The sequence below is a fragment of the Tamandua tetradactyla genome, chromosome 7 (genome assembly GCF_023851605.1).
Source record: "Tamandua tetradactyla isolate mTamTet1 chromosome 7, mTamTet1.pri, whole genome shotgun sequence".
NCBI classification, from domain to species: Eukaryota; Metazoa; Chordata; class Mammalia; order Pilosa; family Myrmecophagidae; genus Tamandua; species Tamandua tetradactyla.
Genome location: NC_135333.1, coordinates 30,114,644 through 30,138,557, shown reverse-complemented (window position 1 = coordinate 30,138,557; position 23,914 = coordinate 30,114,644). Strand labels below are relative to the sequence as shown.

At 54.2% G+C, this 23,914-nt stretch overlaps 3 protein-coding genes and 1 long non-coding RNA gene across 4 annotated transcripts; 1 reads left to right on the top strand and 3 right to left on the bottom strand.

Moving 5' to 3' along the window:
* Nucleotides 1–305: 305 nt before the first annotated feature.
* On the bottom strand, nt 306–2,167 carry GALR3 (galanin receptor 3). The gene is made up of 2 exons (XM_077168178.1): nt 1,809–2,167; nt 306–1,086 (listed from the first exon to the last, which is right to left on the bottom strand). Exons 1-2 carry the CDS (start codon nt 2,165–2,167, stop codon nt 306–308), a joined length of 1,140 nt encoding a protein of 379 aa, XP_077024293.1.
* Nucleotides 2,168–6,486: 4,319 nt separating this feature from the next.
* GCAT (glycine C-acetyltransferase) lies at nt 6,487–12,298 on the bottom strand. Its single transcript, XM_077168775.1, has 9 exons — nt 12,050–12,298; nt 10,599–10,729; nt 9,340–9,441; nt 8,868–9,014; nt 8,239–8,393; nt 8,032–8,114; nt 7,661–7,832; nt 7,093–7,214; nt 6,487–6,812 (listed from the first exon to the last, which is right to left on the bottom strand). The coding sequence occupies exons 1-9, from the start codon at nt 12,243–12,245 to the stop codon at nt 6,661–6,663; spliced, it is 1,260 nt and encodes a 419-aa protein (XP_077024890.1). The 5' UTR covers nt 12,246–12,298; the 3' UTR covers nt 6,487–6,660.
* A 417-nt stretch (nt 12,299–12,715) lies between these two features.
* On the bottom strand, nt 12,716–14,940 carry H1-0 (H1.0 linker histone). Its single transcript, XM_077168773.1, has one exon. The coding sequence runs from the start codon at nt 14,622–14,624 to the stop codon at nt 14,040–14,042; it is 585 nt and encodes a 194-aa protein (XP_077024888.1). The 5' UTR covers nt 14,625–14,940; the 3' UTR covers nt 12,716–14,039.
* Nucleotides 14,941–16,073: 1,133 nt separating this feature from the next.
* On the top strand, nt 16,074–18,662 carry LOC143690957 (uncharacterized). Its single transcript, XR_013179290.1, has 2 exons — nt 16,074–17,492; nt 17,982–18,662. It is a non-coding gene; the product is annotated as an uncharacterized LOC143690957 (long non-coding RNA).
* Nucleotides 18,663–23,914: the final 5,252 nt, after the last annotated feature.

Sequence of the window (23,914 nt, the reverse complement as noted above, 5' to 3'; positions counted from 1 at the left end):
ATCACCCAGAACAGTCTGGAATAAGGAAGAGGCTTGGTAGGTTGTAGTGGAGGACACAGAGCCCAGCAGGTGCTGGCCAAGTTAGAGGGATGGGCAGAGGAACTGTTTTGCATTTTCATCCCCCAGGGGTGTCCATGGGGCTGGAGTCCAGGTCAGTCACCGCTCGGATGTGGAGCTTAGGCAAAGGACTCTACCTCTCCGAACACTCCAGGTCTTGGTCCCACCTCTTAGCTCTATGGCATCGTCCCGTCCCTCCCGGAAGAAGGGAGACAGACAGATGGACTCCCAGAGGCGGCAGGCAAAATTTATTCCCATCCTAGTGCCAACAGGGCTTGCCCAGCCTCTCGGGGGCGGGCAGTCTCCTCCCCGGGTTGCCCATCCCAGCCGCCACCCGCCGGCAGCCTCCTGCGAGGCGAGACGTCTCCAGGGCAGCCGGCGGGGCCCGAGGACGCCGGGCGGACGCGACGGAGGGCACGGCGGGCACCCGGGACACAGCGGGCGCGGCGGTGGCGGCGACGGCCGCAGGGCCACAGGCGGCGGAAGCGCGCGCGGAAGTGGCGCGAGGCGAGCGCGTAGACGAGCGGGTTGAGGCAGGAGTTGGCATAGGCGAGGCAGTGCGAGGCGAGGCGGCAGGCGTAGGTGGCGGGGCTGAAGGCGAAGCGGCCGAACCAGAAGCAGAGGATGAGCGCGTGGTGCGGGCCCCAGCAGAGCGCGTAGAGCGCGGCCACCGCCAGCATGGCGCGCCCCGCACGGCCCGTGGCCCGTCGCCGCGCCTCGGCCGCCGCCGCGCCCGCGGGGCCCACGGCGGCCCACAGAAAGCGCAGCGTGCGCGCGTAGGCCAGGCTCACCACGGTCACGGGTAGCAGGTAGCCGGCGGCGAAGGTGGCCACGTCGAGAGCGCGCCGGCGCGCGTCCTCCCAGGCGGGCACGCAGAGCTCGAGCGCGCCATAGCGCACGGTGCCGTAGTAGCTGAGGTAGGGCGCCGAGAAGAGCGCCGCCAGCAGCCAGACGAGGCCCACGGCGGCACGGGCGTTGCGCGGGGTGCGCAGGGCCCGTGAGCGCAGTGGGTGCCGGAGGGCCAGGTACCTGGGGGCGACCGCCAGGTCAGCGCGGCCGGGCGCCCTCCCGGCGGGGCCAGTCTCCACGCAACCCCCCTCCCACCCCCCAACGTTGACGCAGGGCAAGGGCGGGGACACCTGATGCTGCAGATGCCTCAATTTCCTAGTCGGAAAAGGGAAGGGGAAGGGAGCACTCCCCGCCTCACGCGGTTGCCACGAGCATGGAGTTAAGGCGCAAAGTGCTTGGAGCAGTGCACGTCACCAAGACAGGACTGGGTCTGTGTTAGATGTTATTCAACTATTTTTCATACGTGGAAAATGAGGCCCAGGGAAGATAAATGACTTGCCCAAGGTCATCAACAGGGAAGTAAACCGGGATTGACCCCAAGTGTCAAGTCATGGAAGTAGATGTGAGCACAACCCCGGCCAGATGTGGGCAGTAAGAGCATGTCTGATGGATTGTCATAATTCTTTTTGTCATTCCTTTCACACTTCCAGAGCACCTACTGTCAAGCCTTATGCTGACACTTGGGACATAGATGCCCTCGTGGAGTTCCCAGTAAAGTTGGGGACAAGGCTGGGTGGTCTCATCAAGCCTGCCCTGCTGGTGCCCAGGGGCTGTTCAGGGGCAGCTTTCCCTCCCTTCCCCACCCCTCTTTTCTCCCCGTCCTCTCCTTCCTACGGCCAATGAGAATCAGCTGGGGACTTCCCTCCCCATCCCAGGCCCGGCTAGACCCGGCCAGAGCGCACCTGTCCACGGAGACAGCGGCCAGTGTGAAGCTGCTGGCGTACATGGTGAGGTAGATCAGCAAGTGCACGGCCTTACAGACGAGAGCCCCAAAGAGCCAGGCGTCCAGCGTGTAGATAGTGGCCTGGAAAGGCACGCAGCACAGGATGAAGCACAGGTCGGCCACTGCCAGGTTGAGGATGAAGAGATCCGTGGTGCTACCAGGCTCCTGCCAGGCCCCCGGGCCGGGCTGCAATAGCACTGCCAGCACCAGTCCGTTGCCCACTGTGCCCAGCAGGAAGATGAGGGCAAAGACCACAGGCACTGCCACGGCCCCCACAGTCCCTGGGCTGTCCAATGACATGTTCTGGGCATCAGCCATCTCCCCATCAGATGGACACCTGGTGAAGAGAAGCTGGGGTCCTCAGGCAGGAGCCTCCAGCTCTGGTCTCCCAACCCAGGAGTCTACTTTCTCCAACCTGGGACTGGCCAAATGTCCTGGACTGGACACTTATGCGGGATGGGGGAACACAGCCCAAAGCCGTCATTGAGGCCCACTGTGAGAGCCTCTGGCACAGTCACATGGGGGGTGGGGTGGTCAACCCTAAAGCCTGGGCTTGGTGGGTTGATTAGGTGGTGGTGATGGACCCCTCTGCTCCATGAAACAGGTGAAGACAGGCAGCATGGGGTGAAATTATGGAACTTGCAGCCCCAACCTCAGGAGCTGTCATATTTCCCTGATATTTCAGTGGGGATCTAAATCTCAGTAGAGCACCTCAGACACGGGTAAAGGACCTTCATCTGACTATGAACTGTAGCCTCAGCGAAGCATGTGTGACATCCCTGAGTCATTGGATACAGTCCAGCTGGTGAGTGGCCCACAAGGCTCAGCTGGGAGAGCCATATGGATCACTGCCCCTTTTTGCACATGAGGACATTGAGGCCCAGAGAGGAGACATGGGAGGCCGAGGACACATTTTGAGTGGCAGATTTGAGGCTGCCACTCTGGTATCCTGACTCCCAGGCTGGAGAGCTCATTCAGAACCTGTAACAGGTGGTGTCACTGATAATCTGTGCGCATGTGTGTGTGTGTGTGACTGTGAGCATTCTGTGCCTGTCCTCACCCCTGCCACACCCACAGCCCACATCAGCCACTCCCTGTAGATCTCCCTGGGACCCTGAGACCTCCAGCATGGTGGGACAGATTAGAGGCAAGGTCAAGTGAGTAGGCAGGGAGAAGGGAAGAAAGGTGATACCTGCCCCCACCCCAGCATCCAGCATGCAGTAGGCTCCCAAAGCCCGGGCCGGGCAGCACCCACCTCAACCCTGGGCACTGGGTCCCTGCTTGATCGTGGGGGAACCAGCCAGCCTGAGACTCCTCCTGACTCAGCAGCTGTCCCTTGGTGCCTCGTTGCAGGTACAGGTCTGCCTCCTACTTCTCCCTCTTCTGTAAGATTCCTCCTCTCCTCTGCTGAGCCGGACTTGGGTACTCCCTGTAGAGTAGCCACCTGCCACCTCCTCCTCAGTCCTTGATTTCATGCTCTTCTGCCTGTCTTCTCTGGCTCTCTGCATTGAAGCTGCCTCTTTCTCTCTCTCTTTCAACAGCAAGTAACCCATTGATCTTGCTCTCCGAGATTCGCTTTGTAGTTAACCCCTCCGTGCCCGGGACCCAGCCCATTCCTGGCACTCCCCCCTCCTGTGGCCCTGCTGGGTGACTTCACTTCCATCTTCTCTCCTCTCTGCTCCAAACAGGACTCCAATCCCACCTGAGAAAGGATTCCTAGTCTTGGATGGGGTGTCCCAGACGGGCAGAATGAGTCTGCTTTCCGCAGTATCTCTCTCCGCCTCTCAGGCCCCGAGAATCCCTAAACATTTGCATCCCTGTGCTTGTTCTAGGGGCGCAGTCAAGCTGAAGACCAGAAGCTTTATGTTCCTGTCCAGAGAGTGTGGCTTCAGCCTGAGGGCAATAGGAACTAGTGAAGTTCCAGAATAGGGGCATGGTATGCGTGTTTATTTTGTAGGAAGGTTAACATGGCCTGAGGTAACAAAGCTGGACAAGAGGGAGTGAGATTTGATGAAAGATCCGCTAGGGAGCTTCTCAGTTAGGTAAGTGTCAAAGAGGTTGATAAGTCTTGGCAAATGACTGTATGATTCAGTCGTGGGTTTCTAGCCTGGACCCCTTGAAGAATGGGCCACAGAGACAAATGCTTCCAGAAGGCCAGAGAAGCTAGTGCCTAAGGGGCAGGGGGCATTAGATTTAGCAACAAGGAGGTTGTTGGTAAACTGGACAAGTGTAGTAGGGGTAGAAGCCAGGCTGCACCGAGTTAAGGAGAGTGAGAGAAGTGGTAGGGCAAGACTGTAGTCTCTCTAGAAGCTGGTGGAGGAGATTTATCAAGAAGTCTGTGAAAAGGGTAAGGAAGGAAATGATGTGAGGGGTGACTGATTGACCCAGGACTTGGATTTAAGGCCCTGAGGAGCTGGGAAGACTTCTCAGAATCAGCTCCTCACAGGCGCCTGGGATTCTCACCATGGGTCAGTGGGGCTTTTCCAAAGTCCGATGTCATCCCACTGCAGGTGCAGAGAATCCCTCAACTTTTGGATGCAAGGAATTGCTGATTGAAGATTTCAAGAATCAGACCTGGACTCTCCTAATCTATATTCAGAATCATCAGGACTGAATTAAGGAATCCGAACTCTAGAATCTCATCACTGAATAGCAGAATTGTAGGGTTGCTACCCAAAGTAAAGCACCGTTAAGCCTCCCAGAAGCCTGGCTCCATGAAGGATCCAGAGTGTGGGTTGCCTAGAACTGGTTAGAAAGCCCCCGGATCCCTGACACATTGTCTTGCCTTCCCCAGCTCAAAAAGCACAAGGTTCTGAGTGGGCCCCTGCCAGACTAGAGCTAAGAGCTCTGGGCAGCTGCAGTGTCAAGCTGATGTAATAAAAGGAAGTAGGGAGGAAGGTCTGGACAACCCGTCTCCTCTCCTTCCTCCTGCTAGTACTATTCCTGGCTGTCATAGCCCTGAGCCCCGTGCCCTACAGCCTGTTACAAGTGCCTACCAGAATGCACCCAAGTAAGGGTGACTGCTATGCCCACTGGGATAGCAATGGACCCTGGCCTCGGCAGTCGGGCACATTGAGCCACCAGCTGGTTGACAGTGTGACGCATTCCACGCACGGCCACCCGGGGAGCTGCAAGAGGTGGTAACATGCACCCTGTGCTGCTGTCAGGTGGAACTGGGCCCCGTCTTCTGGCCCCCTTGGGTTCTTCACATCAACTGCATTGCATTGCCCCTTGGCGGCCGGCACAGAGCAAGCACACCAAGCAATACTGGCCTGGTGCTCTGAGCTGAGCCTGGAACTGCAGCCAGTCCGTGGCACCCCCTATGCAAAGCACCTAGCACCAGGTACCCTAACCCGCAATGGCAGTCTGCAAATGTTTTTGCTGCTGATGTGGCCACCGCTGTGTCCCACTGCGCTCCTGGGCCCCAGCCTCAAACTCCCCGATCCCAGAGTAGGATTCCCAGAATATCAGCTTTAAGATCCTGCAGGATTCAGCTGGAGTTCGCCTAGATCATGCCTCCCAAGACATTTGACCAAGTGGGGTGGGCTGGGAGTGTGGGGTGCCAGAGATGTGGGTGTAGTTTCCCATTGTTAAGGAGGGCCTCTTCATCCTCTGCCCCAAACCCAGCAAACTATGGGTTTCCCAAGGCCACAGCATGCTGAGGCTGGAGCTACAATGACTCAGAACCCCCCCACCCCCCACCCTGCTCCCTGGATGCCCTGGAGGCTGAGTGGGGAGGGAAATGGAAACACATCTGGATCCGTGGTACCCATGGTATCCTCAGAGACTAAGGGCAGCTACAGTGGGGAGGGGATTAACACCTGTGGCAGGGCGGAGGGGGGGCACAGTCGTTGAGGGGCACAAGGTTGGACGGCACCTTGGCAGCAGCATGAGGTCACCCCAAAAGCAACTGCCCAAGGCCTCAAGTCTGAAGTGGGGGTAGGGCGAGCTGGTTTAAGAAAAAAAAAAAAAAAAAAAAACGGCCAAAGTCTGAGCTTGCTGCTCCCTCTAGTGGTTGATCATCAAGCTGACAAGCCTTGAGGATGGAAGTGCCCAGATCATGACATAACAACACGTGTGACACTGGCTCATGGAACCAGCGGTAGAGGAGAGAGTGGGGAGTAGGGGTTGGAAACAGAGGCATAGAGAGGATAGGGTCTCACCAAATCCAGAGTCAGGGACAAAGTAAGCTAGAACCCAAACTTTCAGGAGTCTCTCCAGTGGTGACCCACATTGCGTCCCTGTACTTCTGGGGCTTGAATCCTCTGTCCCTCCTCCAAACACAGGTTTGGGCACCCAGCCCCCTTATCTGGGCAGCTGTAGAAAATCCTTTGGATGGGGGATGGAGGATGAGGTGTTCATCAAGGTCAGACTCTAGAGCCCACAGGTAGGAGGTGGTGGCATGGGAAAGAACCTGCAGGGCAGGAGCTCATCTGCCCTCCACAGCAGCACAGAATCCAAACAAGCCAAGCAAAGGCTGTTGCCTGTCTCCCAGCTGCCCAGATCCCTGGGGAAGAGGGCCAGCTCTTAGGTAACTATAGTCCTCAGGAGCCTACCCTCAGAGCCCCAGCTCCTGCCTGAATCTTCAACTGGCCACAGGCCTGCACCTATTCACAGAGAATAAAGGAGACCAGAGCTTTCCAGAGAACTTGCACTCTTATTTCACCATCTCCTGACCACGATCACAGGCTTCACTCCAGCCTGGCCCTAGGACTTTGATTCAGGGCTCAGGGACTCTGGCCTGGGCTGATCAAAGGCCCCGTGCGTGCTGTGGAGAGGGGATCTTGGCTGTGCTCATCCCCACCTAGGGCTCAGGGCAGTGCCCCGTGTAGCCGCCCCACTTCCACGAAGGCCTCTATGCAGCGGTCGATGTCCTCCTCGCTGTGCACCGCTGAGATCTGTACCCGGATCCGGGCCTTGCCCTTGGGGACCACAGGGTAGCTGAACCCGATGACGAAGATGCCTGGGAAAGTAGAGGGAGTCAGCCTGGGGCTCACCAGAGTCCAAAGGGCTTTGGGGGTATGTGACATCCAGCTCCCACTTTCCTAAGACTCACAGGGGACAAGTCTCCTAGACATGGAGCAGACCCATGACCTGGGGTTTCAAGCTTGGAGAGACAGGTGTTCTAAGCAGCATAGTGGGAAGAAGGGGAAGAACAGGTGTCTCCTCCCTTTTCTCTTAGAACCTGCAGACCCTCTTGTCCTTGAGCCCCAGAGATGGTCCCACCTGGCTGTCTCCCTTACCTTTCTTTAGCATGTCATCCGCCATGCGAGAGGCCAGTCGGGCATCACCAAGCATCACAGGGCAGATGGGGTGATTGGCTCCGGATATGGTGAAACCGGCAGCCTTCATCTTACTGCGGAACCTGTGGACATGGGCCACATGTCACAGCAGATGGGGGGCTAGGGGGCATCAGACCTGCTCTTAATGGGCACAGGGCCCAAGATTTGTGCTCAAGTCTATATGATAGACCGATAAAGACAGAAATGCAGACCCAAGGAGGCAGAAAGACCAGAAAGAGAGATAAAAAGAGAAGACTGTACAAGAGGGAGCAGAGTCATTCATAAAGCAATGCATGGGATATGGAAGGAGGAGGCAGAGATGGAGACGAAAGAGGGAGGTGGGCAAGCCTGCACTGTTTGGTTGAGAGTTCTCAGTGCAGAGTTGCCGGGATAGGAAGTGGTAGAGAAGGGTGAGGGTGGACCAAGCAGAACCTGTAGGCATTGAGCTATGAGCACTGGCAGGTTCACAGGGACAAGCCTGCACCATCTGCCCCACCCCAGCCCACCCTAGCCCCACTTGTGACTGCACCGCTGGGTCTTGGAGGCCATAGACTGAATGATGGCATTGCTGTCCATGAGCAGGTCCAGGGCTTTGGAGGCACAGCCAACGACAGCAGGTGGCAGGCTATTGGAGAAGAGGTAGGGCCGGGCACGCTGCCGAAGCAGGGCTATCAGGGGCGCAGGCCCTGTTGTATAGCCCCCTGAGAACAAAGGAAGAGGTGGGGGTAGGGCATGGGCTAGGGCGTCAGGAGCCAGATCCTACCCAAAACCCCTCCTGAGAGTACAGTTCATGCTGTCCTCTTCTCTGTATCCCCAGCTCTCCTCTCTCCACCTTCTCAGAGACCCCTTGAGGACCCTGTACGTGGTAAGGGGACCCTGGGGGCATAACCATGAAGGCACCTGATGCTCCGCCCAGTGCCTTCCCGAGAGTGGAGTTGATGATGGTGACCTGGTTCGTGACGCCCAACAGTTCATCGGTGCCCCTGAAAGGGAAGCCCCACTGCTGCCATTGGCCATTTGAGAACACTGGGATCATGGGTTGGGGTGTTGGCCTCCCAGTTTCCCCCCACCCTCTGAAGTACAACCCCAGGTGCCATGTGCTCCCACCGTCCAGTGGGTCCCAGGAAGCCAGTGGCATGGCATTCGTCCACAAAGACCAAGGCACCATATCGAGAGGCAAGGTGGCAGATCTCTCGCAGGGGTGCAATGTCACCATCCATGGAGAAGGCTCCATCAGTGGCCACCAGGCGCAGCCGATGCTTCTGCAGGGGAGGCATAAGCAGGTGGTGGCTGGTATCACAAACTGGGAAAAACCACCCAACCTTTGTGCTGCTTGGGACTCGAACATCCTATCCCTCATCTGTGCCTCTCTGGGCCTTACCTGCCTCTTCCAGGGTAGCCTGCAGCCACCCTTAGCCCTAGGCAGTGAGAAGAGTTACCCTCTCCTGAGTAAGCCAGCAGAGGGCAGGGAGGGGGTGGGGCCAGGTTCTAGCCAAATGCCCACCCCTCTCCTTGGGCCTAGCCAAGGGCCTGGTACCCCTCAGGTGCTTGCTAAGGCAGTGTGATGCAATGGAATAAGCAAATCTTTGGGGTCAGAAGGGTTTGAGTTTGAATCTTGGTTGTTTCAAACTTCCAGGCTGTTTGACTATAAGTGAAGAGTCAGCCTTACTTCCTTTACTGGGGGAGGCTGAGGATATGCCCAGTACTTGCCCCTAAGCCCCTGGGCCTTGCCCCACCTGGGCCTCCTGCAGCTTGGCCTCCAGGTCAGCCATGTCCAGGTGGCGGTAGCGGTACTTGTAGGCCTTGCACAGACGGATGCCATCGATGATGGAGGCATGGTTCAGTTCATCTGAAAGGACTGCATCTTCCGGGGTCAGCAGTGCCTGGAAGGAGGCAGCACGGGCAAAGCTATTATCCAGCCACCTTAGGGTTCTCCCTGCCCCATGACTCACCCTGAATCAAAATTACACTGCCAACCAGGGTATTCCTCTGGGCCAGGAGGAAAGGCACAGTCTCTGCCCTATTAAGAGCAAGCAAGAGCATCTTTGGTGAGTGCCAGGCCCCAGCCTTCCGGCTACATGGTCCAAATGGGCTTGGGAGCCTCTAGGCCTGGCACTGGCATCCTGCCAGGTTCCCCTTCTGTCCACCTCCACTCCTTCCATAGCCTAGCAGGCCCCATCAGCTACCCTGCCCCCAGCTCCCACACACCTCAAAGAGGCCAGCATTGGCATCGAAACAGCTGGGATAGAGGATGGCGTCCTCCCGCTGATGGAAGCGGGCTATCTTTGTTTCCAGATTCTTGTGGATGCTCTGAAGAAAGCAAGTAAGCAGGTGTTAATGCAGTGGAGCCACGTGGGACAAGTCTTGGGAGACAGAGGCTTCAATGGCTACAAACACAGCCAGACCAGAAATGTTGGTCAACCACCCCAGCTGCTCCCTTCTTTCTGCATCACAAGGTTTCCTGAGCTAGCAGGAATCCGGCAGATAATTCCCACTGAGGAATTAGGGACCTGCTAGGTTTTCCCTCCAGGTAGAATCCTGGTTTAATGATGGAACCTAATGGCAGAATTCCTGGTATTGAAGAAGGAAGATGTGTCTTCCTGATAGCAAAATGAGTGTCCTTTTTCGGTTAATGGCAAAGAAGAGGACTATATAAATAACTGTGTTCATTTGAGCCTCCAATTCTTACACTTCAAAGTTGTTCACTCTGGGTGAGGATTTTTGTTTTACTGTAAAGCCCTTAGGCTGGGAGTTAGGGGTTCTAGCTCTGACCTAGAATACGTGATGATAATCACAACAGTCAAGAGAATGGACTCTGAAACTAGGTCACCTGGGTTCAAATCTACCAGAACAGGCTATGGAGTCCCCTAACCGCTCTGGGCCTTAGAGTCCTCATTCCTAAAGAGGGGTTAAAAAGAGCATCTATCCGTACTCCTAATCTTAACTCTACCACACAGGATCATTATGGGGATTAATGCACTAATAGTTATCATGTGCTTAAAGCAAAAGCCATCACACAGTGAACACCATGTACATCTCATGTCAAATTACATTTACAAAATAAATAATAGCCAACATTTATTTTGTACTACCAAGTGCCAGACACCATTGAAGCACTTTTACAAGTATTATGGTAACTGAACTACTAAATGACAGAGCTGGGAATCGAGCCCAATCTTGCCTTCCACCCGTCCTCTCACGCAGGGAGACAGGAGTGATAAACTCTGTTCTGCAGGTGGGGAAATGGGTACTCAGAGAAGTAAAGTTTGTTGATCACAGACTCTCAGAACAGAGGCCTGAATCCAGCCTTTCTGCTGGAGAGCTCCAGGCTAAGAGCAAGCCCAGAGCGTGGGAATGAGCCGAGCTGACAATACCAGCCCTGCTGACCGTGTAAAGCAGACAGCTGGGGTCAGAGCCCAACTCTGGGGACAATGTGTCCATCCTTCTCCCCACCCCATCTCTTGTACCTGTGTCCCACAGATGAAGCGGACGGAGCTGAGGCCGGCTCCAAATTCCTCCAGGGCCTGCAGACCTGCCTGGATGACCTCGGGGTGGCTGCTCAGACCCAAGTAATTGTTGGCACAAAAGTTGAGGATTCCTGAAGTAGGAAAGAGGAGGACATGCAGCTGAGGGCAAGGAAGCTCCTGTGTAAAAACATCAGTGCCAGGCCCTGGATTCCCCCTCAGGGAGGCAACAACCACCCAGTATGATCTGTTTGGGGGCAGAGCTCAGGTCAGAGTGCCGGGGGCCCTGAGGAGTCCCCAAATTCAACAGCATCAGGAGAGGAAGGGTCAGGAAAGGATTCTCTCTCAGTGCTGCACCTTAAAGGATGAGTTTCCACCCTGGCTTTGAATCATGGCCCACCCAAGGAGGACCCAATCCTTCCTCACTGGCTTCTCCTGTCCCTCATTTATGGGCCTTGGTTTCCTCGTAGGTAAGAGAAGACTAGATCAGTTCTCAAAAACCACACTTTGCTACTTGGCACAGAAATCATGTGCCCTCACAGGCCCTGAATTATAAAGCTTAAAGTGAACACAGCTGGCCTGAGGAGGAGGCGATTCCAACAGCCCTGCAGAGGCAGAAACAGGACAGGAACCAGGGTCTTCCAATTTCTCATCTTTTAACCTGCTCCAAGGTTCCCCTGGGAAAGCTGCAACAGGCAGGGATTTACAGGACCTCCATTTTACAGAGAAGAGCAGCAGCACCAAGAAGGAATTCATGCCTATTTCCTGGGTAGAAAAAAGTTTGGGGGCCTGCTTATAATCAGCACCCCCCTGAGGCCTGGCCCAGGCAAGATGGGCAGTGACACAGAATTGAGGAAGGACTAATGCCATCCTCTATTTTCTGCAGGAGCCCTCAAGTTCCTGGCTCACTGTAGCTTTGACCAGAAATTCAGCCTCTCTGTCCAGTTAGTTGAACTTCCAGCTCCAATACCCCAGAGGACCTAGACCAAAGCCCTGGAGCTAGCTGGAGGCTAGGTGTCTGAGATTCAGTTTCTTCATTTGTAAAATGGGATTAGTCATTTCTACGTTGGCAGTTTGCAGGAGTCCAGTGCAGCAACTAGCAGAGTGCACTGAGCAAACAGCTGCTGGTGGATTTTCTTTCTGTCACTTTTCCACCACCCTTCCTTGAAGCCTTATGGTTGAAACCATCTGGATCTCTCTATCACCTCTCATGGCGCTGGGTTTCAGCCCAGCCCAGCCCTCTAGGCCCAAAGACAGGACAGGACAGAACAAATCAAGCCTCCCTCAAAACGAGTTTAACCAGGTTAAACACTTGGGAGCCATAAAGGCGACCTGATGAATGGGAAGGGGACCAGGCGTCGCCTGTACAGGTGCCGTACCCCCCACTGCCTACAGAAGCAGCACAAGGCCCTCGAACGCCCGGTTACGTCCAACGACTCCCTAGAGGAAGTTACCTCTGGAGTCGCCGCCTACGCAGATGTGCGGCCCCTGGCGGGACGTGATGACCCGCTCGTTCTTCCAGGTGCCGGCCCCGCGGATCCCTTCCAGCTCCTCCTCTAGGATGCCGCGCAGTTGGGCCAGCGCTGACTGCGCGCGGTGGCCGCGAGGGACCCCGGAGAGCACAGCGCGCAAAACGCCGCCACCCCACATCGCTTCCAGCGGGCCCCAGCGTGCTAGCCCGCGGGGTTGGCCCGCTTAGCCCCGCCCTTAGTCGCGTGGCCAGGGGCCGGGCCCGGGCAGCCAATCGGAGCGAGAGGCTCGGTTAAAGGGCCAGAGGACGGAAAGCAGATCGATCTGTAAATTGAGACCGGAGAAGTCCCGCAGAGGGAGGACCGGGCGGAGAAAGTCGCCCCGGGCCCCGCCCACCAGTCCCTACCTTACTCTCCCCCATATCCCGCCAGATACACCCACCTCTGGGTAGGAAAATGGGTAACGCATTAAGACCCGAAGCAGACTGAAGCACATTTGGCTCCCACCTGAGATTTCCCGATTTCTGTCGAAATCTTGGAGCCCCTCCCCCCATCCCCATGGGCAAAGGCCCCCACAGGCCAAGGACACCGTTAGACCAATTACTCCGCATTCTCCTTCAGCCTTAAAAATAAAATACTACACCGATCAGGTTGTTTTTCCTTTCCCAATTTTATTTGAAAGTTTTAACATTACAAAGACAGCAAGTTCTTTCCCGCACAAATAACACTTAAAAAAAAAAAAAAGAGGGAGGGGATGCGCAACTGAATGATTTCTCCTATTTTACCAAATACAAGCAAAAGATAACTGTACAGGTTTTTTTTTCTCCCAGCTCCCGGGTGTGAAACCTAAGTACTAGCCCTAGATATGTATATACACATATACACACACATACACACACAGACCTAGTTCTGTAAAACTACTTAGCAAATTTCAAAATTGACTGCAGTGTATCTTACTGCCACTCCTCCCTGCCCACTACACTCCCTCCCCCCATCTCTACTTATAAAAGACTCAGAAGTAAAAAAAGGTCAGGAGGTTCTCCGTGGCTGATAGCCAGGCTACCTAGAGCTCCCCTCCAAACCAGTAAGCAAAGCCACCTCTTTGCACAGGAGGAAGCGCGCGGGCCGGAGTGTGCACGCACAAACTTGGGGAAAAGTTAAAAAAAAAAAAATCCTCCTAGGATACAAATCCATCATTGGGTTAAAGAACCCAAGCTTTAAAGGGGCACACACTGAGGCACTTGGCTGACTGGCTTCCCACCTTTCCTTCGAAGTTTCCACTTCTGACTCCCCCTCCCCTATGGCTAGGTTCCAGCTGAAAGAAGCCACAGCTTCCCCCACCAGCAGTTGTCACTTCAGACCCCACCCCCTTCCCCAAGACAATAGGAAGGCCCCAAGAGCAGACTAAACAGAACTGAGAAAGAAAACAGACTGGAATCCATCTCTGCTCACCACTAGGAGGTGAAAATCAGGCCAGAGTTTTCCCCACCTCCTTCCTATACCAACAAGCTGCTGCCACCCTTCGTCCCTGTCAAAGGTTTTGAATTTCTTACAAGGTATGCCCAACTTAAGGAAACCTCACCTGCCTTAAAGATACTCCTACAAACCTCAGTCCCTGGACTCCCTCCCTCTCATCAGCCGTCTTGCCCCTTCTCTCCTCCCCTATCAGAACAAACCAATCAACAAAACACACAAGCCCACCCAGAGCCCTAAACCCGTAAGCAGATTAATAACAAGTTAAAACAAAATAAGTACACATCCTCATCATTACAAAGATGAGATTTGTTGTCGCTGTCCTAGCATGATAGGTTAAGGAAAAGGAATTGTTCCGTACTTTCAGAGGAATCCAAGTTCTGTCTCTTACAAAGCCATGATAGAAAGGGGCAAAGGGTCACAGATGAGGATCAAGAACGGAGAAAAGTATCTACAGAAAATGGGAGACAGGAAGGAGTGTCCACAGGAAAAGACTTCACAGTCACTTTTTCTTGCCGGACCTCTTGGCACTGGACTTTGCTTTAGGCTTCACTGGTTTGGTCTTTTTGGGCTTCGATGCCTTGACTGGCTTGGCTTTGACAGTCTTGGGTTTTTTGGTTTTCCTGGGCGTGGCAGCCGGCTTCTTCTTAGCCTTCTTCACTGGGGTGGCCTTGGGCTTCTTACTTGTGGCTTTGGAGGCAGCTTTCTTGGGTTTGGCTGCCTTCTTTGGCGTAGCCACCTTCTTGACTTCCTTCTTGGTCTTCTTGAAGGCCACTGACCTCTTGGGCTCATCGCCCTTGGCCAGGCGGAAGGACCCGGAAGCACCCACCCCTTTGGTCTGCTTGAGGACACCGGTGGTGACCAGGCGCTTGATGGACAACTTGATCTGCGAGTCCGCGTTCTCACCCACCTTGTAGTGGCTCTTGATGTACTTCTGGATGGACTGGCGCGAGGAGCCAGCCCGGCTCTTCTCTGCCTGGATGGCAGCCACAATCATGTCTGAATATTTTGGGTGGTCTGTAGACTTCTTAGAGGCCTTGGCCCGCTTGGGCTTGGCTGCAGGAGTGGACGTGGAATTCTCAGTCATGGTGGCCTGCCTGCTCCTGCTTGTAGAAGAAGGCACCTTCAATGGGACCAGCCTTCGTCGGAGGCTGAGGAAAGTCTGGCTCGGGATGTGTTCTCGGGCTCTTTACCACCAGGCCAGCCCCGAGTGCGACTCTCAGGGATGCAGGCGGAAAGCTACTCCCTCTTCAGCAGGACTCGCCTTGCTGGAGGGCTCGCTGGGCCGGGTCTGCGTGGCCCGGCCCCGCCGCTCCGTCGGTGGGTCTCGGCGCCTAGCTCTGCCTCCGCCTCCTTTGCCTCCTTTTTCCCAGCTCCGCGTCTGGCTCTCGGGCGGCGCATCCGGGTATTTAGCGGCGGCGGGCGGACCGCGGTGAGGACAGGGCTGCTGGCTGCCTGCTCCCGGCCCGGAATGGCGCTGCGCCGCCGCCATCTGTGTTTCTTCCGCCGAGCAAATCCGACCTTTCCCCTCGGCCCGGGCCTTCCCGCGTCCCGCTGCCGCCCGGGGCCGCTGCCCGGGTCCCTGGGCTCCCCCGCTGGGTGTCCCGCCGACCCGGCCGCCGCCCCCAGCACCCGCCACGCGCCCCAAACGGCGCTGAGGACCGCTGGCGCGCCGGTACATTTCCCCTTTGCGGGGGGCTGGCTCTGCGGGGCTGGGGAGTCCCAGTGCGGTGAGCCCCCCGAAGCGAAGCTCCCCCCTGGGGCTAGCCGGGGATCCCTCTCCCTGCCCGCTGTGGGGTCCCGCAGCCCGGCAGAGCGGCCGGAAAGCGGCTCCAACTAACACACGCGGCCCCGAGCCGGGCGGCTCCCAGCCGGGCCGAGCCGGGACAGGGGGGAGGGGTCGCTCCCCCGGGACCTCTTCACGTCTCGGGGGTCGCCCTGCCACCGGGCCCCCTACACCTCCAGTCCCGCTCCGTCTTTAGGGCTCCAAGCAAACTTTTCTGTGAAAGAGTTGGAGGAGCACTTTCAAACTTTGTCCCTTCCCCCTTCTCTGCGGTTTCTCCCCCAGCGCGCCCCCCGGCCTCTGCATCGAGGTTCCCTCCTCAGGCCGAACCCCCAGTGCTGTCTGAACCCCCTGAGAAATGAGGAGAGGGCTTCCGGGGTCGCCTCTTCGCAAAGACCTTATATCTTCTATCTATCCTAATGGGGTATTCATTTATATGCCTCCCCCAATCTGGGAGTTTTGGGGTGTCAGATGCAGGGCTCGCTACCCTCACCCGTGAGGCTCAGTCTGGGGATTAAACACCCCTCAAGGCCCCTCAAAGTTGTAGTGAGGTGGTGGGGGGGGTGTCTCCATGGAGTTGCTCCTCTAAGGGCTCTAACCAGAGACTGACTTGGGGACCCTTGGGGTGAGGAAAGGCCAGGAACCCTTTGGGTATTTGGGTGTTTGGTAAAGCAGGCCGTTGGGGATGCTGCCGAGGAGGGGGTCGCTTTCTTTGGGTCCTGACCAATCTTTTGAAAGTGTGCAGTTATTCAGGGAGCCAGGGCCAGGGCCACCGCCATTTTGCAGGGGCGGGGGGGGGGGGGGGCGGGATGCTGATGTCTTTGTTAAAGTGTATACATCATCTCCCATGCTGCTTGGCCGGTATAGACGATGCAAACGACACGCAGTGGAGCGCCCTGTCTGTAAGGAATCCTGGGGCTTTAGGGGCCCAGGGGCCAGCGAGAGGGACCCTGGAGTCCCCTGGATCCCTTCTCTCCCGCCGACCTCCTACTCACGCCTGGCTCCACCTGGCGCGGACCCGGCGTGGGGTCGGGATTCTGGAATGCTCGTTCCCTGAGCCCGCTCCAGCAACACATTCGCCTTTATCCCCTAAACGCAGACAACAGGCATTCTTCACTTAAACAATAACCTAGGTCTTATGGCTGGTCAAAATGATGAATGGGTCTCCGGAATGATCGGGGAGGGGGCAGTAACTAGGGGGTAGGGATGGTCTCCTAAGGTTCCCTGGAGTCCCTGAGATCTTTTTTGTCCCCTACACCAAAGAGAAATCCAAATGAATGGGAGAGGGAGCGAGGGGAAGGGGAGATCGGGGACTGCTGTCTCCAGGGACTTATCCTGGGGGCACAGGAAGGGAAGGAAAGCCGTAAGGGGCCAGGTTAGTTCAAAAGGTCAAGGTTCTTTGGATGATGTCAACTACCCCGGAGTTTCCTGATTTGAAAACACAATATTCTGGTGTCTTGTTTTGATTATTTTCTTAGACAATTATCTGGGTTCCTACTAAGATCTGGATGGGGAAATTGGCGACCAAATAGCTGCCTCCACATCCAAGAGGTTTTTGGTCGCGGCGCTCCCGGAGACCTGCCATCCCCACCCCCACCCAGGTCCCGGCTGCGGTTTAGAATTAAGGACCAGTGAATCCAATGACACGATAAAATAATTTTATTTGCACAGTGCAGTGCAGCTTGCAAAGTAATCTTCCCCGCTTTCTGGATCCTCTGCGCCTCCCACCTGGGAGGCAGAAAACGTGATCAGTACCTCCATCACCCCATTTTACCGTAGAGGATAACGGAGGATGGATGGGGTGGGGGAAGGGGGCGGTGTTCTGACACTCAGCTCCAAGGCGTGCATTTCATTTTGTAGGGGCTGTCACTTCGCTTATCCTGGCCTATCCCGGCAACCTGGAAATTCTTTCCCGGAACTGAAGCTAGAATTGGGGGTGGGGAGGAGCGATCGTCTCGAGGTCGCGGGTGCTTTCTGATGGCCAACACCCCTTCTCCCGCCAGGCGGCGAGACTCACCGCCCCTCCCCTTGTTCGGGAGAATTGCAGGGGGCCAGGAGGGTTTCCCGGAGGCTGGGCGCTGATCCGAGGCCGAGCGGGGACACGATGAAGCCTCGGCTCGCTGCCACTGCAGGGGCGTGGGGGCTCCCCGATTCCTGGCAGGCCTTGCTCAGGTATCCGCCAGCGTAGCGGGTATGCGTCGAAACTCCCACCGCCCCCTTTAACGCGAGGCCCTGTAACAGTCCGGGAGCCGCAGAGCTGCAGGCAACTTCTCCTGGGAAATGTAGTTTCTGGCGCAGAGCCCTGTGCTCAGCCCCCGACCGGGGTCCTGGTGAGACTCAGAAGTGTCCGCCGGGCCCAGGCACCGGCCGGGGGTCTAGCATCGTCGGTTAGGTGTTGCGGAATCCCACCCAGGCATCCCTCCTGCCCACTCTGGGTCCCATTTTCTTCATCTGTCAAAAAGGACCTCTGATTACCTCTGGGGTTGGAGTAAGGGTGAAATAAAGCCATGTATGGGAAAGTGTAAGACATATTCAAATGCCAGGGGTGAAGATTTTACTCATGAGGTGTGTGTGTGCGCACATGTCCATGTGCATATGCATGCGTACGTGTGTAAACCAGTGTTTATTGAGCCCTTGACACACATCTCCATTTTACCACAGGAGCACAGCAGAGGTTGAATGACTTGTCCAAAGTTAGTCCGCCTGAAAGAGATGGAAGATTGACGATGCCTTTTCTACTGCACCAAGTGCTCTTGTTGTGAGAACAAGTTCTCACCCACTCTGGGCTTTGGAATCCCAATTTATTCACTTAAAATGTGTCCGGCACTATAACAACCACTGGAGATATGGTTGTGAACCAAACAGACCAGAGAACTCTGCCCTTGGGTGTTGATATTCTAGTGGGAGAGACAGATAATAAGTGTTAGACTAAATAAATAAGCACGTTGTATAGTAGGCTGGAAAGTGATCATTGTGAAGAAAAAATTAAAGCAAAGTAAAGGAGTAATGGGCAGTGCTGAGAGGAGGTGGTTTGCAAACCTTTGGAGATGAAGAAGGAAAACACCTCCTGGGGAGCTTCATGAAGGGAAGCCAGGAGAGAAAGCTAGCAGATGATGCTGTGTTTACCACGTCTTTCCAGATGAGAGAGAAACCCTGACCCTGTTTGCCATGTGCCTTCTCACTTGAGAGAGAAACCCTGAACTTCATTGGCCTTCTTGAACCAAGGCATCTTTCCCTGGATGCTTAGATTGGACATTTCTATAGACTTATTTTAATTGGGAAATTTTCTCAGCCTTAGAACTGTAAACTAGCAATTTATTAAATTCCCCTTTTTAAAAGCCATTCTGTTTCTGGTATATTGCATTCTGGCAGCTAGCAAACTATAACAAAAGGTAAGGGAGGTGGTTCAGTGGTAGAATGCTTGCCTTTCATTTGGGAAACCCGAGTTCAATTCCTGGACCATGCATCCCCCCAAACAAACAAACAAACAAACAAAGGTAAGGGGGGCATGTCAGGTAGGCTTTCTTAGACCCCTGTAGGGATATTGGCTTTTACTCAAAATGATCTGGGAGCCCCATTGAGCAGAGGAGAGCCAAGGTCTGATCCCCAGCCAGCAGGACCTCCCTGGCTGCTGTGTGGAGAAGGGCTGCAGGGGGGCAGTGGCAGAAGCAGGGTTTGGAGGCTGTTGCAATCATCCTGGTGAAAGATGCTGGCATTTTGGCACAGGTGGCAGCAGGGGAGGTGGCAAAAAAAGTCAGGTCCAAGATTTATACTAAAGACAGAGCTCACAGGGTTACCTGGTGGGTTGGATGTGGGAAAAGCGTTGAAGAGGACCCCAGGGTTTGAGCCTGAACAACCAGAAGACAGAGCTGCTGTTAACTGAAGTGGGAAAGACTGAAGGTGAGAGATCTGAGGGTTCTGGCCCTGTTAGTTGTGAGGGGCCTTCCAGACATGCGAACAGATGCTGGGAAGGCAGGTAATGGAGGGTTCCAGAGTTCCAGGAGAGCATGGGGCCTCAGAAGCACATTTGGTCGCTGGTAGAGTGAGAGTGGACATAATGAGGACAAAGAACTGGGTCTGGGGAGCTCACCTGAGAACCAGCAAAGGAGACGGAGAATGAACAGCCTGTGAGGTAAGAGGAAAACAAGGGAAAGGGGATGTCCTGGCGGCCTTGTGAGGAAGAAGAATGCATCCAAGGAGGGGGAGGGAGTGGCCTGTCGAGTCAGACACCTCCGGCCAGGGCAATGGAAGCCACCAGCAGTCCCTGTGCAGTGGCTATTGCCGTTGCTGGAAAATGAAGTCTGACTGAAGAGTCTCCAACCCTCTGGGACTCGTGAGCCCCAGGGGCCACAGGCTCAACTCCCAGCTTTCCAGCCTTTAGGGACAAGAAGAACTAAGAACCTTGGCTGTGGGGTAAGGGTGGGATGGCGAAAGGCTTCCCAGAAGAGGAGACCTCGAGGCTGCGCCTTGACAGACAAGACTTTGCAGAGGGGATGGTGAGGTGGGGGTGGCATTCCCATCATATGCACAGTGTCAACATAGGCCAGGTGGTGGGTGACTTCTGGGGAGAATGGAGGGGCTGGAGCCACGGTTCCCATGGGGGACTGGACAGGGGAAGGACCCAGGCCTCACGTTCTGGGCCAAGGGGCTAATGGGGAGCCAGGGAAAGTTTTTTTGCAAGGGAAGTTTTTTTGTATGCGTGGCGTGATTAGACTCGTGTTCTGTAATGATCTCTGGCTGCTGTGTAATAGACTGGAAAGAATGGGAGTGAAGTAAGAGAGACCAGTGCGGAGGCTGCAGTAGAGTTCAAGTGAAGCTGGCTGTCGGCATGGAGAGGAGGGGCTGGATTTGGAGACATTCCAGAGGCTGTACTGGCAAGTCTTGAAGAGAAGGTTGAAGGCAAGAAAAGCTGAGGGACTCCCAGGTACCAACGAACTCTGGACTGTGGGGGGAAGTATGAGGACAGTTCTGGCTGATGCAGTTGCAGAGTCTGGGGTGGGGGCTCCAGGCAGAGATGTCTGCAGACAGCTGGCAAGGAGCCAGGGGCTCAGGAGGGAGGTCTGGGCCAGACATGGGGAGTTGGACAGATCTGCAGGGAAGAGTGAGCCCTTCTCAAGGAGAGCCGTCCCAAGGCAAATGCAGAGAGAAAGTGCGGCATTTCAGGGTCCCATGGAGAAGAAGGAGCATGCCAAAACAATGGGGAGGTGGGAGGAGAGCCAGCCCTCTGGAAATCCTGGCCAACCTGGAAGGCCCAGCCTCTGGACCACCTCTTCCATGAAGCCCTGCTGATTTCCCAGCCTCCCCTGAATTAGCACTACAGTGAGAATTTTCTGCCTTGCAGTGTAGCCATTTACATAATTCAGTGGTTTTAAACAAGGGACCATTTTGCCCCTCCAAGGGACATTGACAATGTCTGGAGACATTTTGATTGTCACAACTTGGGAGATGCTACTGGTGACTAGTAGCTAGAGGCTAGGAACACTAGGGACGCTGCTACAGCCTACACAGAGGGAATTATTTGCCAAAAAATGTCCGTAGTGCCGAGGTAGACAACTGTGAGATCAGAGGTTCGTTGAAGTTGGGGATCCTGCCTCTTTTACCCTGTCAGTCCCCTGCTGAGTCCAGGGGCTTTCTCACCTAAGGTGCTACGAGGATGCTAACCCACACAATGTGAGCTCCAGCGAGACCTACTCCCGGAGTGGCCGATGCGCGTTAGTGTGTGCCTAGCACTGGCCTCATTTAAAACTCATTGACTCTACCCAGACACCCTGAGAGGTAGACATTGTTATTATCCTCATTTAATAGGAGAGGAAATTGAAGCAGAGTGGGGAAGTGACTTGCCCAACATTGCCAGCTAGTAAGTGGCAGAGGTGGGTTTCAAACCCTGGTATGTCTGACGACAAATCAAACTGCGCCAACCACTTTGGTCTGCAGCTTCTTTTTAAAGAACAAATGCAAAGGCAAATGGAGGAAAAGATGAGGGTTCTGGGAGCTCCTGAGACTGTGCTAGGGCACAGAAGTCCTTTAGCATCAACTGGTGGCCATCCTTCCTTCTCAGAGGTGATAAATGATCACCATTGCTCTTAAGTAAGGGACCCCAATAAAATTGTATTGGATAAGTGAGGAAATTTGCATGTCCCTTCATAACAAACATTATGTGTATTACAACAAAGGGAGAAAAATGTTTGCAAACATCCTAGGGGAAGGTTGCTCTTTTTTTAAAGATGGTGCTCACTTCTTTCTGATCTTGTAAGAGCAGGAGACAATTTTGCTGCTCAGTACCCCAGATGAGATCAGAGAGTTGTGCTTTCAGTTTATAGCCAAAGAGAGGGAAAGAATGAGTTAGTTGGCGTATTAGATTCTTCCAGCTGCTGTAACAGATGATCACAGACTTGGTGGCTTGAAACAACACACGTTCGTTCTCATGCAGTTCTGGAGGTCAGAAGTCGAAAATGGTCCCACTGGGCTAAAGTTAAGGTGTGGGGAGAGCTGCTTTCCTTTCTGGAGGCTTCCAGGGAGAATCCATTTTCTTGTCTTTTCCAGTTTCCGGAGGCTGCCCACATTCCTTGTCTCTTGACTTCCTTTCATTGTCAAAGCCAGCAATGTCTACCATCTCTCTGGTTCTGAATCCTCGTGCCTCCCCCCTCCCATTTGAGGACCCCTGTGATTACATGGGGCCACCCAGATAATCCAGGATAACCTCCCATCTCAAGGTCAGCTGATTAGGAACCTAATTCCCCTTTGCCATGCAGTGTAACATATTCACAGATTCTGGGGATGAGGTTGTAGACATCTTTAATGGGCCATTATTATGCCTCCCACACCCAGTTTCCCACATGAATAACGGGACACGGGTGGAGGTACCTGACAGAAATCCTTCCACACCTACCCTGGCACCAACTGAGAATGTTCCCGTGTTCAGAAGATCCCATGCTGGGTAGAGAGCTGGAGGCCAGGTGGGCAAAGAGACACTGGTAAAAACCTGTTGCCTGGACTCTGTTAGATTCCTGGTGTCTCCAAACACCAGTCCCTTTTCAATGTGGAGTCTAAGTGATGTCTAGCCCAGAGTGGGAGCAAGGGGTGGCCCCTAATTCTGGCAAGTCCCAGATAAGAGTAACCACATGGATTTGATCAGTGAGTAGAAAAGTATTTGCGAAGTCCCCTTCGGGGAATGGTGAGAACGGGGGAAAATTCAACCTCCCCAAGTTGAATTCTTGATATTCTCACAAGCAGTGTGGACAACCAAAGCTATAGGCTGAGCCCCCAGTCTTGGGATTTGTTCATATGAAACTTAACCCCACAAAGGATAGGTCAAACCTACTTAAAATTAGGCCTAAGAGTCACCCCCAAGACAACCTCTTTTGTTGTTCAGATGTGGCCTCTCTCTCTCCAGCCAACACAACAAGCAAACTCACTGCCCTCCCCCTGTCTACGTGGGACATGACTCCCAGGGGTGTGGACCTTCCTGGCTACGTGGGACAGAAATCCTAGAATGAGCTGAGACTCAGCATCAAGGGATTGAGAAAACCTTCTCCACCAAAAGGGGGAAGAGTGAAATGAGACAAAGTGTCAATGGCTGAGAGATTCCAAACTGAGTCGAGAGGTTATCCTGGAGGTTATTCTTACGCATTAAATTGATATCACCTTGTTATCCAAGATGTAGTGGAGAGATTGGAGGGAACTGCCTGAAAATGTGGAGCTGTGTTCCAGTAGCCATGTTTCTTGAAGATGATTGTATCATGATATAGCTTTCACAGTGTGACTGTGTGATTGTGAAAACCTTGTGTCTGATGCTCCTTTTATCTACCTTGTCAACAGATGAGTAGAACATATGGAATAAAAATAAATAATAGGGGGAACAAATGTTAAAATAAATTTAGATTGAAATGTTAGTGATCAATGAAAGGGAGGGGTAAGTGGTATGGTATGTATAATTTTTTTTTCTGTTTTTGTTTTATTTTTCTATTGTCTTTTTATTTCTTTTTCTGAATTGATGCAAATTATCCTCAGAAATGATCATGAATATGCAACTATGTAATGATATTGTGAATTACTGATTATACATGTAGAGTGGAATGAGCATATGTTAAGAATGTTTGTGTTTCTTTCTTTTTATTTTTTTTAAAAATCAAAAAAAAAAAAAAAGAGCAACCACATGATGGAGTTAAGAATAAGAGAGCCAGCCCTGGATACAGCAGTCATCCTGCCCCAACAAGGGACCGCTCGCTGGGCCTCCTTCACCCTCATCCTCTGCCCAGTCCATCTTCCTTCCCCTCTGGAGCCTCTGTTCTCCCTTGTGCCTTAACCGTCTTGTAGAGAATGAACCTCAAACCAAACTGTGCCAGTCACGGCCCTTTGGGAGTGGAGGAGACCCAGGCAGGCATGAGTTGTGTGAGTCACTTTCTGGCAGCTGGATAGTGAGCAGAATGGACCTGGCGCTGAACCTGGGGGGCTCACGGTCCCGTTGGAGGTGTTGACATCATTGTCATTTGTGATTGTGACCAGCGTGGAGAAAGAAATGAATGGGGGCCACGAGAGGGGCTTATGTTGGTTAGGTGCCCAGGAAGGCTGAGTGGCCAGAGTGGGGTCAGCTG

Coding starts and splice junctions, on each gene's coding strand:
- GALR3 (XM_077168178.1), bottom strand. CDS start 2,167: ATGGCTGATGCCCAGAACATGTCATTGGACAGCCCAGGGACTGTGGGG. Junction 1,087..1,808: donor GCCGCTGTCTCCGTGGACAG/GTGCGCTCTGGC, acceptor GGTCGCCCCCAG/GTACCTGGCCCTCCGGCACC.
- H1-0 (XM_077168773.1), bottom strand. CDS start 14,624: ATGACTGAGAATTCCACGTCCACTCCTGCAGCCAAGCCCAAGCGGGCC.
- GCAT (XM_077168775.1), bottom strand. CDS start 12,245: ATGTGGGGTGGCGGCGTTTTGCGCGCTGTGCTCTCCGGGGTCCCTCGC. Junction 9,442..10,598: donor GCTTCATCTGTGGGACACAG/GTACAAGAGATG, acceptor TGCTTTCTTCAG/AGCATCCACAAGAATCTGGA. Junction 8,394..8,867: donor CCAAGCTGCAGGAGGCCCAG/GTGGGGCAAGGC, acceptor CCTCCCCTGCAG/AAGCATCGGCTGCGCCTGGT.